Source organism: Festucalex cinctus, chromosome 4 (assembly GCF_051991245.1).
Source record: "Festucalex cinctus isolate MCC-2025b chromosome 4, RoL_Fcin_1.0, whole genome shotgun sequence".
Taxonomy (NCBI): domain Eukaryota; kingdom Metazoa; phylum Chordata; class Actinopteri; order Syngnathiformes; family Syngnathidae; genus Festucalex; species Festucalex cinctus.
The window spans coordinates 14,369,278-14,381,424 of NC_135414.1; the positions used below are offsets into that span (position 1 = coordinate 14,369,278).

Below are 12,147 nucleotides of genomic sequence, written 5' to 3' on the forward strand. Positions count from 1 at the left end.
GTTTGTTGACCTAACAGGGGTCTCAACCTGACTGCAGTATGTTGTTGAATCATGTTGACATCGCCCTCACTTGCCTGTGAACACTTTGGAAGAGTGCTCTCTTCGCAGATGAATCCCAGTTTACATTCTACTGGACAGATGGCAGGCAGCAGGTATGGCATTGGGTTGGCAAGGATCTGTGCACAATTCCTGGAAGCTGGAAAAGAATCATTTCTTTGAATATAGCCAGCATATTCACCCCATGTTACCTACAGTAACTTGACATAGTCATGGAGATACATTCTGCAGACGACAATTCCAATAAATTTGGGGTGTTGTGTAAAATGTAAGTAAAAAACACAAAACAATGATTTGCAAATCCCTTTCAACTTACAGTTTTTAGTGGTCTCTTGCTACTTCACGGTTCTCTTCGGGTGTACCTCGGATTTTGTGGGTATTTCTGAGATTCCTCACTCCCAGCGCCACAACCTTTTCAATAGTGAGATTTTTTCCCCTTTTTGTAATATTTGAGAAAATAAAAACAGCTCTTTCTTTCATTAAACACAATCTATAACATTTTTAAATAAAATAAATACATAAATAAAATATAAAACATTTAGTAAATTAAGAAACGTGTACCATGATATTTAAAAAAAATAATGTTGACTTTTTTCTTATTTTAATTCATCTTAGCAAGTCAGTGTCCCATCACTGGCGAGCTATTTTTAGAACAGACCCCAGTTACTCTTACTGCTGGCACCTACAATAAGGCCAATGCGTATCTCATTCATCAAAAACCTCTACCCCCCAAAACCTCCACGCACTCAGGAGAAGTTAAAAAATAAATAAATCTGTTTTTGCTTATATTTTACAAAACATCCTAACTTCATTGGAATTGGGGTTTGTACGTTTCATATTGTGACCCACAATTTGTACATATGTATCAATTGAATGGGTGTGTTCTTGCTGGAAATGACTCGGAGAGTGAACTTAAAAAGTATATGAATCCAGCCATCCATCCATTTTTTGTACTATTGGTTAGATTGATTCTCCTATGGATGTTCTTTCATTTCAGGACATTAATGTCAGATATGTGCTGCGGGTGGAGCAACTCTATAATGTGGGCATTTCCTGTCAAATATATATGGCCCCCCGCGCATTCTCCCAGTGACAGAAGCACTTTTCCGCTTACTCGCTTCAGATTCAGGCTCTAGTAGTCTATTTTAGTCAGGCGGATGGTCAAATCTACCCTTGAAGTTTGGATGCAATTACAGTACCGGAAGATGTCACACGTCTGATCAATAATATTTTATTGAGTCGAACTTTAGCTGTGATATTTATTGGTAGATAAAATCTATGCTAGCGGACTTTGCCGACAAATTTATTTTTTGAATTATGTTATGAACTCCAAACGTGCATTCAGCCTTAACTCGTTCACTGCCATTGACGGCTATAGACGTCACAAATCCATTTGAACTGGGTTGGCAGTGAATGAGTTAAGTGCAGTACTCTGAAGGAACATACTTTTATTTGATGTATTCATACAGAATAATGTTGCCACTTGCAAAATGATTGAAAATGACATCACAGCATCAATCACTGCTCACCTGATGGGTATGATCATGTGACATTCATAAGCTGAGCCCTTTGGCACTGTGATGTCATTTTCAGTCGACAGCAAGTGGCGAAATGGCCGCCACTAAGATGGATAAAAACGGCTGGATTTTGCTGCTAAATTCACATTCATATTCCACAAACGCAATCAAAATGTGTTTAGACTTATAGGGGCACATATAACATATTATTGTAAAGAAAAGTTTTTAGTTGACTTGCACTTCAAATGTATTGCATTTTTTTTTCTTTCTCAGATTCCAATGACATTCACAAGTCTCAAAAAAGGATTTATACACAACCTTCACTGAATAAGTTTGGCTTCAATTGAATATAGATTATTATAAATGCTAAATTATTTTTCATTTGAGACGAAGCCCTCAGTAAAATATTTTGTATGGAGTATGAAATATCACATTTGCTTATTTATTTGTCACAGTGCTAATTCTGCTAACTTGATTTCCATTTTTTGTGTGCGTTTTAGAAAATGCCCAAATGATCATGAAAAACATTTCTTTTTAGCACAAATAAATGTCATATAGACATCCTTGTGGAATGAAAGGGAAAAACATTTTGGAGTGCAGTAAGACCACAAACAGCCACGATTACAAACAGCGAACAGGACAATAAATACACAAAACAGACAATAAGAAACAAATGTTGCACTTAATGAAACAGGATAATTGACGTATTCCCTAAAGAACTGAATTAATGGGTTAAAAAAAAATGTTATCAGTCTGTCAGTGTAACATCCTTACAAGCCAAGGTATGCATGTTCCTTTGTTAAAAGGAGGTAGCGAGCAGGGGCTATATCCCCCTTTGGCATTTTCTGAAACTCTTGTATCTTCTTTGTGATAATCACAACCTCCAAAACTGATACTGTTGCTTCATCTTATCTTCCAGTCATGTGCGAGTATGTGTGTGATTATATGAGTGTAATTGTAGATTGCAAGCCTTAGTAGGGAGGGAAATTAAGTTGAAGAATGGCAAATAGGTTTTAGTGTGGAATTAAGTGGAGCTTATATTTGCATTTGCTCATTTTTTAAATATAATTTTCAATTTTAAATACCAATAGAAAACAAGTATAGATATTATATACAGTATACTGTTCTACCAACTACTGTATAGCATTTGACTTGAGCCATTTTAGCAGCATATTAGATGATGAGGTGAGCCATGGATGGGAGATGTTTAAGTTGACACGGTCACTGATGATTGGCCACCAAAGGGAGGTGACAATATAGAGCCGGTGATAAATGCGAAGAAGTTTCACGGGCTCCCCTAAAGCAGTCGACACACTCCCACAGATGCCCCCACCCTCACAAATTTACAGAAGTTAAAAGTTCCTTTTTCACGCCTTTGCTTATTTTCAACGTGTATTTGATCCCGCCGAAGGCCTCTTGGACGTCAACGACACAATAAGGGAGACAAGAGGGACATGTTTTGTTTTTCGTTAAATGAGAGGAAATTTTGAAACATTGTGCAATGGTGCTGCAAAAGTTTTGAAAGGTTGTGAGAGCGTTTTGGTCTGCGAGGTGTCATTGAGACCACTCGTTGGTGAAGAAGCCCCAATGTTGCATTCCTACAGAATGGAGAGTTACCTCACTACACCTGTAAGTATCACAACTTTTTTTTTTTTTTTTATTGTCCTTCAAAGTATGAGAACATTGTTAGATTAAAATATATACTTGTTCTCATTTACTTTTTTTTTTTAATTGTGTTGCTTTTTACTACAAATGAAAGAGACAAAAGATTTAACTTATTCTATCATCTTATATTTGATGAATTATCATGAGTTGCAGTTCATTTGTGTACAGGATGTCAACTCTAACAGTCTTTTATACTGCAGGCGACATGAAAACGAAAATCCAAAGTTCTTGAGAGTTTCAGAATAGCGGTGGCAAAAAAATAAAAAAATAAAGTAAATACATGTACATGTATTAGTACCATTTTACTTGCGGAAAATATTGAAATATAGTTTGTGAAAGTGTGATTTATACAAGAGGTATTTTTACAATATATTGGCTACAAATGCACTTTGTTGATTGTGATGAATGTTTCAACAATATTTTTCGCTGATGATTGTGTTACGTTTCAATTTTGTAGTCCTCCGAAGAAATGTATGATCCTGAGATCTACAGACATCCAGTGTCAGAATATTATAGTCCATATGTTCTGGATACTGAGATGCATGCAGGTCAGTTTTACTCCAACATTTCAAGACTTTCATTTTATTTTATTTTTTAAATGTATTATAACAATTTTTGTTGTTCTGAATATTGTTGTCATATAACAAATTAACTAAAATATTTTACAAAATTAATCACATATAATACATTGAAATGTGATGAGTAATTCGACTTGGATATAAAATTGTATGAAATGAATTATGTTGAAAAATATTTATTTTTGGTTGTACTTAAGGTGAACACGACGTGTGCAGCTGAAGAGCACAGGAAACAGATGCTATTTTTCTGGTCTGCTGCAACTACAGACATAGAACAAATTTCGCCCCAAGGGGTTTTATTAACTTTCTCTTGGTGGCAACAGTTTTGAATATTCCACCAAAACTGACTTCATGGAGAAAATGAAGTGAAGTGTAAATAACTAAACTCAACTTTATTTCTAAAGCACATTAAAACAAGCATTGCTGTATACAAAGTGCTGAAGATGGAACAGAAATTGGTCAAGGAATAAGATAAGTAAAAAAAAATTAAAAAAAATACCACTCATCACTGTGTGGGGAGAAAAAAAAAGGTATTTCTACATACATACATTTTGAAATTAATTAGCCCTAAAATCCTTTCTTTATTTTTATAGTTTACATATTAATATTTACATTAAATTGCCTGAGTATCAAAATCCAGTCAAGAAAAATAATATTAAAAAGATTACTTTCCAGGACTGAAATTAGCAATATTATTTTCTAATATAATCACACGGTGCTTGTTCCAACTAAAATCTCACTGACTGTTTATTTGAATAAAAGTATGTGTTGTTCTAACTCAGTCTGAGGTAATCCCATGTTTCACTGTGTTCTCTAATTAGAGCACTGGGACTATCAGCCTCACCCTCACGTACACCCGATTGAGTTTGAAAACCTGCAAGAGGCAAACTTCACAGAGCTTCAAAGTGTTCAGTCCCTGCACCCGCCCGGTCTAATTCGACATGAGGTCTTGCGCTACGATGCAGAAAATCTGCTGGATCCAAACCTTGGGGCGCATTCTCATATGTTACAGCAACCAGTAAGTCTCTCATGGCACTAAACGTATTCTCATTAAAAAACAAATTCAATTCCATTTTGTGTATTTATGTAGTAGATCATGGATATAGCTGATACTTACATTCTTAAGCTCATTAATGATGGTTGCACAAAGTACATTGTATTGCTGGCAAATATCGAAAGACAAAAACTGGGAAGAATAAAATTGCACAATGAAACGCAATAAAATTCCCAATTTGACACAAGACCGTCAGTGTTTCTAAACAGACTTTTTGGTTTCATTTCATCCTGTGAGGACATTTTTGTAACTTTGTGCAATTTAATTTGGTCTTTTGACAAAATCACTAACTGAACTTTTTTTGTTGAATTGCTTGAAATTTTGACTTCTGGAACAAATATTTCTTCTAAATAGCAAAGAATAGAAAGTAAAGTTGATGGATGTATTGTACCAATATCACACAGTGGCTGCAATGAATAATTTATTTTCAATCTGCTTTGATCAAATTGTATTATGTTGTCAAAAGTGGTCAGCATAAGAGGGTTTTTTTTTTTGTAAGTGAATGTTGAAGTAAAATTTACAAGAATAACAAAACATCAACCACAATACATTTAAACAGTTCCTCTCTAATGGTATCACTCATAAATCTATTTTAAATCTTCTGAATAATGTGAAGTGTAGAAAAAGCATGCAATATGTAATTGACTTTGCAGCAAGGCACCAAATATTAGATTTTATTAAACTTTAAAAAGCATTTTATACGGAAACAAATGAAATGTTAAGTACAAAGTAGTGTATTAGAAACATATTTTACTTTTAATTGATGGTTAATGGCAAAAAAACACGTAAGATACAATATTTTCTTGCAATTATATAACATGAACAAGCAAAACAGCACGTTTTGGATGTTAAATGTTGACTAAATAACTAACTTGAACCAACAACTACTACCTTGTTTTATCATTTTGACAAGACCGTTGTAGTTTTGCACTCATTTAGGAGGTACTGTGAAGAATGTGTCAATATGTCTGCAAAATGTTCCATGATGCAAATGATTCATGCATTATCCATATTTTCCATTTTATTTTTCATTTTTTTGTGAAACCTACATGGAGGTAGGGGTTGGGATTGGGGGTGGGGGCTTAGACCAGAGGATTTTGTTGATCTTTGTGATCTGTGAGCTCATGAACCCCATTCAGATTATTTTGGTGATGAAGAGCTCTATAAATAGACTTGACTCAATTCTTGGCTTTGGCCTTTCCGTGTTGAGTTCACAATTTGGGTTTTCCAGCATCCTCCCACATTCCCGAGGCATTCATATTTGGTTTTGATAAGGATTCTATGTTGTCTATGGGAATAAATGTCACGCAAAATCCAGCTCACCTGTATCACTAAACCCGGGAAATGTTTAGAATTAATAGCTCCCTCCCTTTATGCCATATTATTACATTATGTAATGAGACTTATTATAATATTGTTAAGTTCAGGGACCTTGTCTCATGTTTTGAAGGTCACATTCTTCCCACGGACTGTGTATCCGACACACGTGTCCCAGCACAGCACGGATGATGAAGAGCACGGTCGTCAAAGTCCCCCACTTGAGGTGTCTGATGAGGATTGTCTTCGAGATCAAGCCCCCTACGTCATACCTGGAGAGATGGGTAAGAAAACACATTCAATAGTGAATGGAGATAATATGAAGACAATATACATAAGATTGTTGAGATATCACATGAGAGCTGAGATGACCACACAAAAAAAAAAAAAAAATGTGTGAGTGTATTCTTTCCAACGTCATCCGCCAACGTCACGGAGATGATCAGTCTTGAAGCTCATTTTGTTCATCAGCAGTCAGCATCAGACATTTGACTTGTCAGGCAATACAGTTCGGAAATATTTGATTGATTGGGTTCATTAAACATATAAACATAAACACATCACAACTTTAAAATACAAGTTGAAGTTAAAAAAGGAGAAAAAGAAAAGAAAAAAATGTCAATAGTATAATGTAAATGTTCAAAAGGAGTAGGAGGAAATATTAGGTCTTCATATTTATAGTGTAAATGAGTTTGTCAGCACAGAGACAATGGGAGAAATGGATCATATTTTGGCTCGTTCTCGGCAGCCAACTGCATTTTGCAGACTACAGCATGTGTGCTTCTTGTTTCTTCAAGCGACAGGAGCTGACCTCAGTGGACATTTCGCAACGGCTCAAAATCTTTGCTTACATGCAAACTTTGAAAATAGTGTCAGAATGATGGTTTTGTTAAATGACTAATCAGGAGACTAAGCAGTAGCTTTTTTTTACATGAACTTCTCACTATTATAGTGTAATTGTTTAAACACTATGTGTTTTTTGCTATTTTTATATCATAAAATGTTTATATAGAGCTTTTTTATGTACTCGATTATGATAAATTTTATCTTCTTATGTTCTCAATTTTCTAAGAGACCATCCTAGGGTGCAATGTAAAATTATTTATATATTTATTTATTTATTTATTTATTTATTTATTTATTTATTTGTCAGGAAAATAATATGTAATTACTACAAATGTATCTTTGTCTTTCTAGGCAAGTGATGTAAAATTACAATTAAAAAACTCTTCCATTAGAGGGCAGAAGTTACAATAAACCTGTGTAATCACTTGTTACAATTCATACAACAGATCAAACAGACTCAACCAGGAAAGCACTTGAAGTAATTATAGACAAACATGAGACAACAAGCCACACACAAACCCAAACCACACACTTTAAAATAAAGGTCAAATGCCCAAGATTTATTAAAAGCAATTTTGACAAAAGGTCACTGCAATTACTCTTCGTTGATGAAGTAATTGAAAGTAATTTGGCAGGTTTTCAGACTTGTTGGTTGGTACATGGATTTTTGTACATTCACAATAAATGTATGTTTTCTTAGATTTGGATTAGAGTCCAAATGGTTACTATGGGACACTCACAGAAATGTTTCAAGCCTAAATTGAGATTTCTATACTTTTTTTACACAATAAATTCCAATTTACCTTTTTATTTTTTATTTTATTTTATTTTTTTAGATACTGTTAACACAAACGTATCAAATAAACCTTATATGATAAATAATCATTAGTCAAATAAAGCTTATTTATTTGAAATACATAATCATCAGGTTTAGTATTAATTAAGTGTAATAACTTTTTTCTTAGATGTCTGCATTCACTTTCACCCCAAAAACATAAAATTATGGAAAAAAAAAAAAAATGGACATGTGTTTTTCACATAACAGCGACAATATGCTATTCGTTATGCGGAAAACCAGATTATTATGCACTTCAAACAATGTACTTTATGTAATTTAAATAATTACTTATTAATTTAGAGTAGGGTGGCATGGTGTATGACTGGTTAGCACGTCCGCCTCCTACTACTGAGGACTTGGGTTCGAGTCCGGGCTCCGGCCTTCCTGGGTGGAGTTTGCAAGTTCTCCCCGTGCCTGCGTGGGTCTTCTCCGGGTACTCCGCTCTCCTCCCACATTCCAAAGACATGCATGGCAGGTTAATTGGGCGCTCCGAATTGTCCCTAGGTGTGCTTGTGAGTGTGGATGGTTGTTTGTCTATATGTGCCCTGCGATTGGCTGGCAACCAGTCCAGGGTGTCCCCCGCCTACTGCCCAAAGCCAGCTGAGATAGGCTCCAGCACCCCCGTGACCCTTATGAGGAATAAGCGGTCAAGAAAATGGATGGATAATTTAGAGTAATTATACTTTATTAATACAAAATGCATAAACCTGAGGATTATGCATTTCAAATAAATATGCTTTATTAGACAAATAAATACGTATCATATAAGGTTTATTTGGTAGGTTTGTGTTAACATTATCTAAAAAATATAAATGGGAATTTATCATGTTTTTTTTCATCTTAAATTAGGCTTGAAATATTTTTGTGAGTGTATACTCACGCTTCATTAGCTGCTTCGGAAGTCAAATATATGTCAGCAAAACTGTCAAAATTGCTTTGTTATTTTTTTAGTGTCCTTCAAACTAACTTTTTTACTCAGTCAGGCTTTGCACCTGCTTACTCTTTTAGCGATCATTTTGCGAGAGTTCCTCCTTGTAAATGTTACACTGTCTTGGATTGAGCTCGTGAGATCAAAACCAACAAAGCCCTGCATTGTGCAGAATTAGTAATTGTGCAACTTTTTCTGTTTCTCATAGGCAACAAAAAGAAGATTCGCTTGTATCAGTTCCTGTTGGACCTTTTACGGAACGGCGATATGAAGGACAGTATCTGGTGGGTGGACAGAGACAAAGGAATGTTCCAGTTTTCATCCAAACACAAGGAGGCTCTCGCACACCGCTGGGGAATCCAAAAGGGCAACCGCAAGAAAATGACCTATCAGAAGATGGCGCGGGCGTTGCGCAACTATGGCAAAACTGGAGAGGTGAAAAAGATCAAAAAGAAACTGACGTACCAATTCAGTGATGAGGTCCTCGGGAAGACTCATTTGGAGAGAAAGCCATACATGTAGGGAGAGAACTGAATTGGTGACAATTGATATGGTTTCTGGATGTTAATATTCCTTGTAAATAAATAGCATTAAAAGCATCATGAAAGCTGTCCAGGGGGAACATTCTGGGTTACACTGTTATTATACAGCACGTTTATTTCTCACAGCATAGAAGTACAGTGTCAAAATTTGTTTATCCGGTGTCTGCCATCCAAGTCGACTGCTTCTGCTATTCGGGGACATGGAAAAGCCGGAACTGGTAAAGTGCGTGTACAGGAAAGTATCCTTGTGGAAACAAGGCAATGCCTTGGTATGAACTATGTAACCTGTTATTTAAAAGAATATAGTTTAGAATAGATTACAAGCCTGATTCGCCAAAGCATTTGTTCAAAGTGGGATTTTTGTATCATGCTGTAACAACTGTAGAATCACCAAAAATGCAATAAATATTTCTTTCAATCATGACACAATGCCATGTGAGTGACAAATTATTTTTGAAAAGTGCACCTGTGAATATATTTTATTAAGAACTATGCATAAAAAACCCCTCTACATTTCGTCTTTTAAATAATTTTTTTTTAAAAACTCATTCATTCCCAGCCATTTTCACAGAAACAATTCCCTTCACTCCCGGCTGTTTTACTGGATTTTGACAGATTTTGCAAGGCCCACAGAATATTATGTTCTATTGCTAAAAAGCATGGAACCTACCAAGAGAAAAATTAATGTCTCTTCTTTCATCAGGATAAAAAAAAGTATATTTCTATCTGTTTCCGATTTGCGTCAATTAGCATTAGAATATAGCTAAGTTTCATCATTATTCACAAATCTATTTAGAATTCTGAGTAATAGAGCTTTTTTTTCCAACATGTCCCTGGCTTTGCTCTGCTGCCACCTGCTGGTCGTTTGTGTAATAACTACCATTTGTTCAACCGTTCTTTGAAGTTGAGAGGCTGCATCAAAGCCATCTGAAAAAACAAAACAAAACATATAAATACATCTTTGGGACACTTAAAACATTTAAAATAAAACGTATTTATACGTTTTTGGGAGCAAATGAGTTAAGATGCCTAAAGCCGGTTTCACAATGTGTGTGTTGTGGTCTCTGATAACCGCCACCCATTTTAGCACAAAATGATGCTTGCAAAGCTCACTTTAAAACATTTCATGTCATTTTAAAACGTTTTGGTAAACAAGAAAAAAAAAAACATAAACAAATTAAAAGGGAAGTCAACTAAAAAAAAAAAAGTCCTTATAATTTTATGTTGAATGTGCCCCCACGAGCCTAAATATGGCATTACGTGTAATACTCAATTTGGATATAGGCTACTACTGGTGACATTATTTAAAAAAGCAAAAGCGTGTGGCTAAAACATAGCGAGCATTACAGACCACGCTGGGTACACTCAAGCGATTAATTTGAACCCAGTTATTCTCTTTGTTTACATTATGTCCTCTTCCAACTTTCCAATTTTTTTCCCCCCAATGTGGGTTCGAACTTCAAATTCATCGTGCCGGAGGTTTTACGTTCTTGAACAACTGCACAAGAAAGTGAAAATATCAATTATTAATTTATATATTTACTGTTTAACTTCGTTCCTTGTGTTGTTCATTGCACAGAACTATGCTTCACATTTTGTGTTTTTGTAATATTAATTTATGTGTATTAATTATACTTCAGTAATTATAAAATGGTATACCTTTATTTTTTTACTATTCTTCTCTGGCTTATTTGTATTAAAGTTGAAATTTGTGTTATTTTTGGGGGGAGAGAAAACGTACTGAAAATCGGTACCGTTGAGTACCGGTATCGCTTCCCAGGTACCGAGAATTGAAACAGAACCAGTACAAATGTGAAAGGTACCCATCTCTAATCAGTATTACTGCAATAGTGGAATATGAATTGAGCAGAACACAAATCAAGCCCTTTTTATCCATCTCAGAGGACGGCCATTTTGCCACTTGCTGTCATCTGAATGCATCACAGTTGCTCAGACGACCAATCTTGTGTTTATTTAAACTTAGCTGTGATTGGTCATCACTTGAGCCCTGAGCAACTGTGATATCATTCATTAGAATGTTACATGCACCCCCACTAGTCTAAACACGGTTTTCTGATAAACGTGTATAATATAATATTTAACATGAAGCAACTTGTGAAATTCTGCACATTTCGAAAATTGTAAAATACAACTTGACCCCAGTCACCATAAATAATGCATTATTTTACATGTCTGCTGCGTTGCGACTGGAATTCCCCCAGTACACACTTTCCAAGTAAGGGGTGGTCATTAATCGCGAGTGTCAGGATTACCTGTTTGACATCTATTAAACACGACACAAAAAGGAGAGAAGACTCTCAGTTCAGGGCTCGTGAGGAGAGAGGAGAGGAACTGACTGACATAATTCACTCCTGCACTCTCTAAAGATTCCTCTCCTCACCCTTTCTATTTATTTGGTTTTCCACGCCCCTTGTTACATGGGTGTTCCAACGCTAAAATGCAAATGCAAGGCATAGTTGGAACACAGTCTACTTGTTTGTCTATGTGTTGTGCATGTGAGTGGAAGATTGCTGAGTACATGTGTGGTCAAGTTTGCAACCATTTTTTCACAGAAACAGGCGACCTCAGCAGACTGGCTCGAACCATTTTGCTGCATGTTTTGGTTCTTCAGCTTCTTGAGCAAAGCAATTTTTCTTTGCAAGTAGAGCAGTCTTCATTGCAAGCAGAAGCAGTTCTTCATTGCAGCAAATGTATGATAACTTATTATTTACAATTATTCCTACGAGTTTAAAAAATGTGTGGAGTTAAAGAAACTTCAAATTAACTCAAAATTAATGCACTAAT

At 35.4% G+C, this 12,147-nt stretch overlaps 1 protein-coding gene across 1 annotated transcript; it reads left to right on the forward strand.

Annotated features, from left to right (window-relative positions):
- The first annotated feature begins 1,003 nt into the window (after positions 1-1,003).
- Positions 1,004-9,790, forward strand: spi1b (Spi-1 proto-oncogene b). Its single transcript, XM_077519325.1, has 5 exons — positions 1,004-3,203; positions 3,697-3,787; positions 4,639-4,835; positions 6,322-6,472; positions 9,009-9,790. Exons 1-5 carry the CDS (start codon positions 3,048-3,050, stop codon positions 9,320-9,322), a joined length of 909 nt encoding a protein of 302 aa, XP_077375451.1. The 5' UTR covers positions 1,004-3,047; the 3' UTR covers positions 9,323-9,790.
- The last annotated feature ends 2,357 nt before the right edge of the window (positions 9,791-12,147 follow it).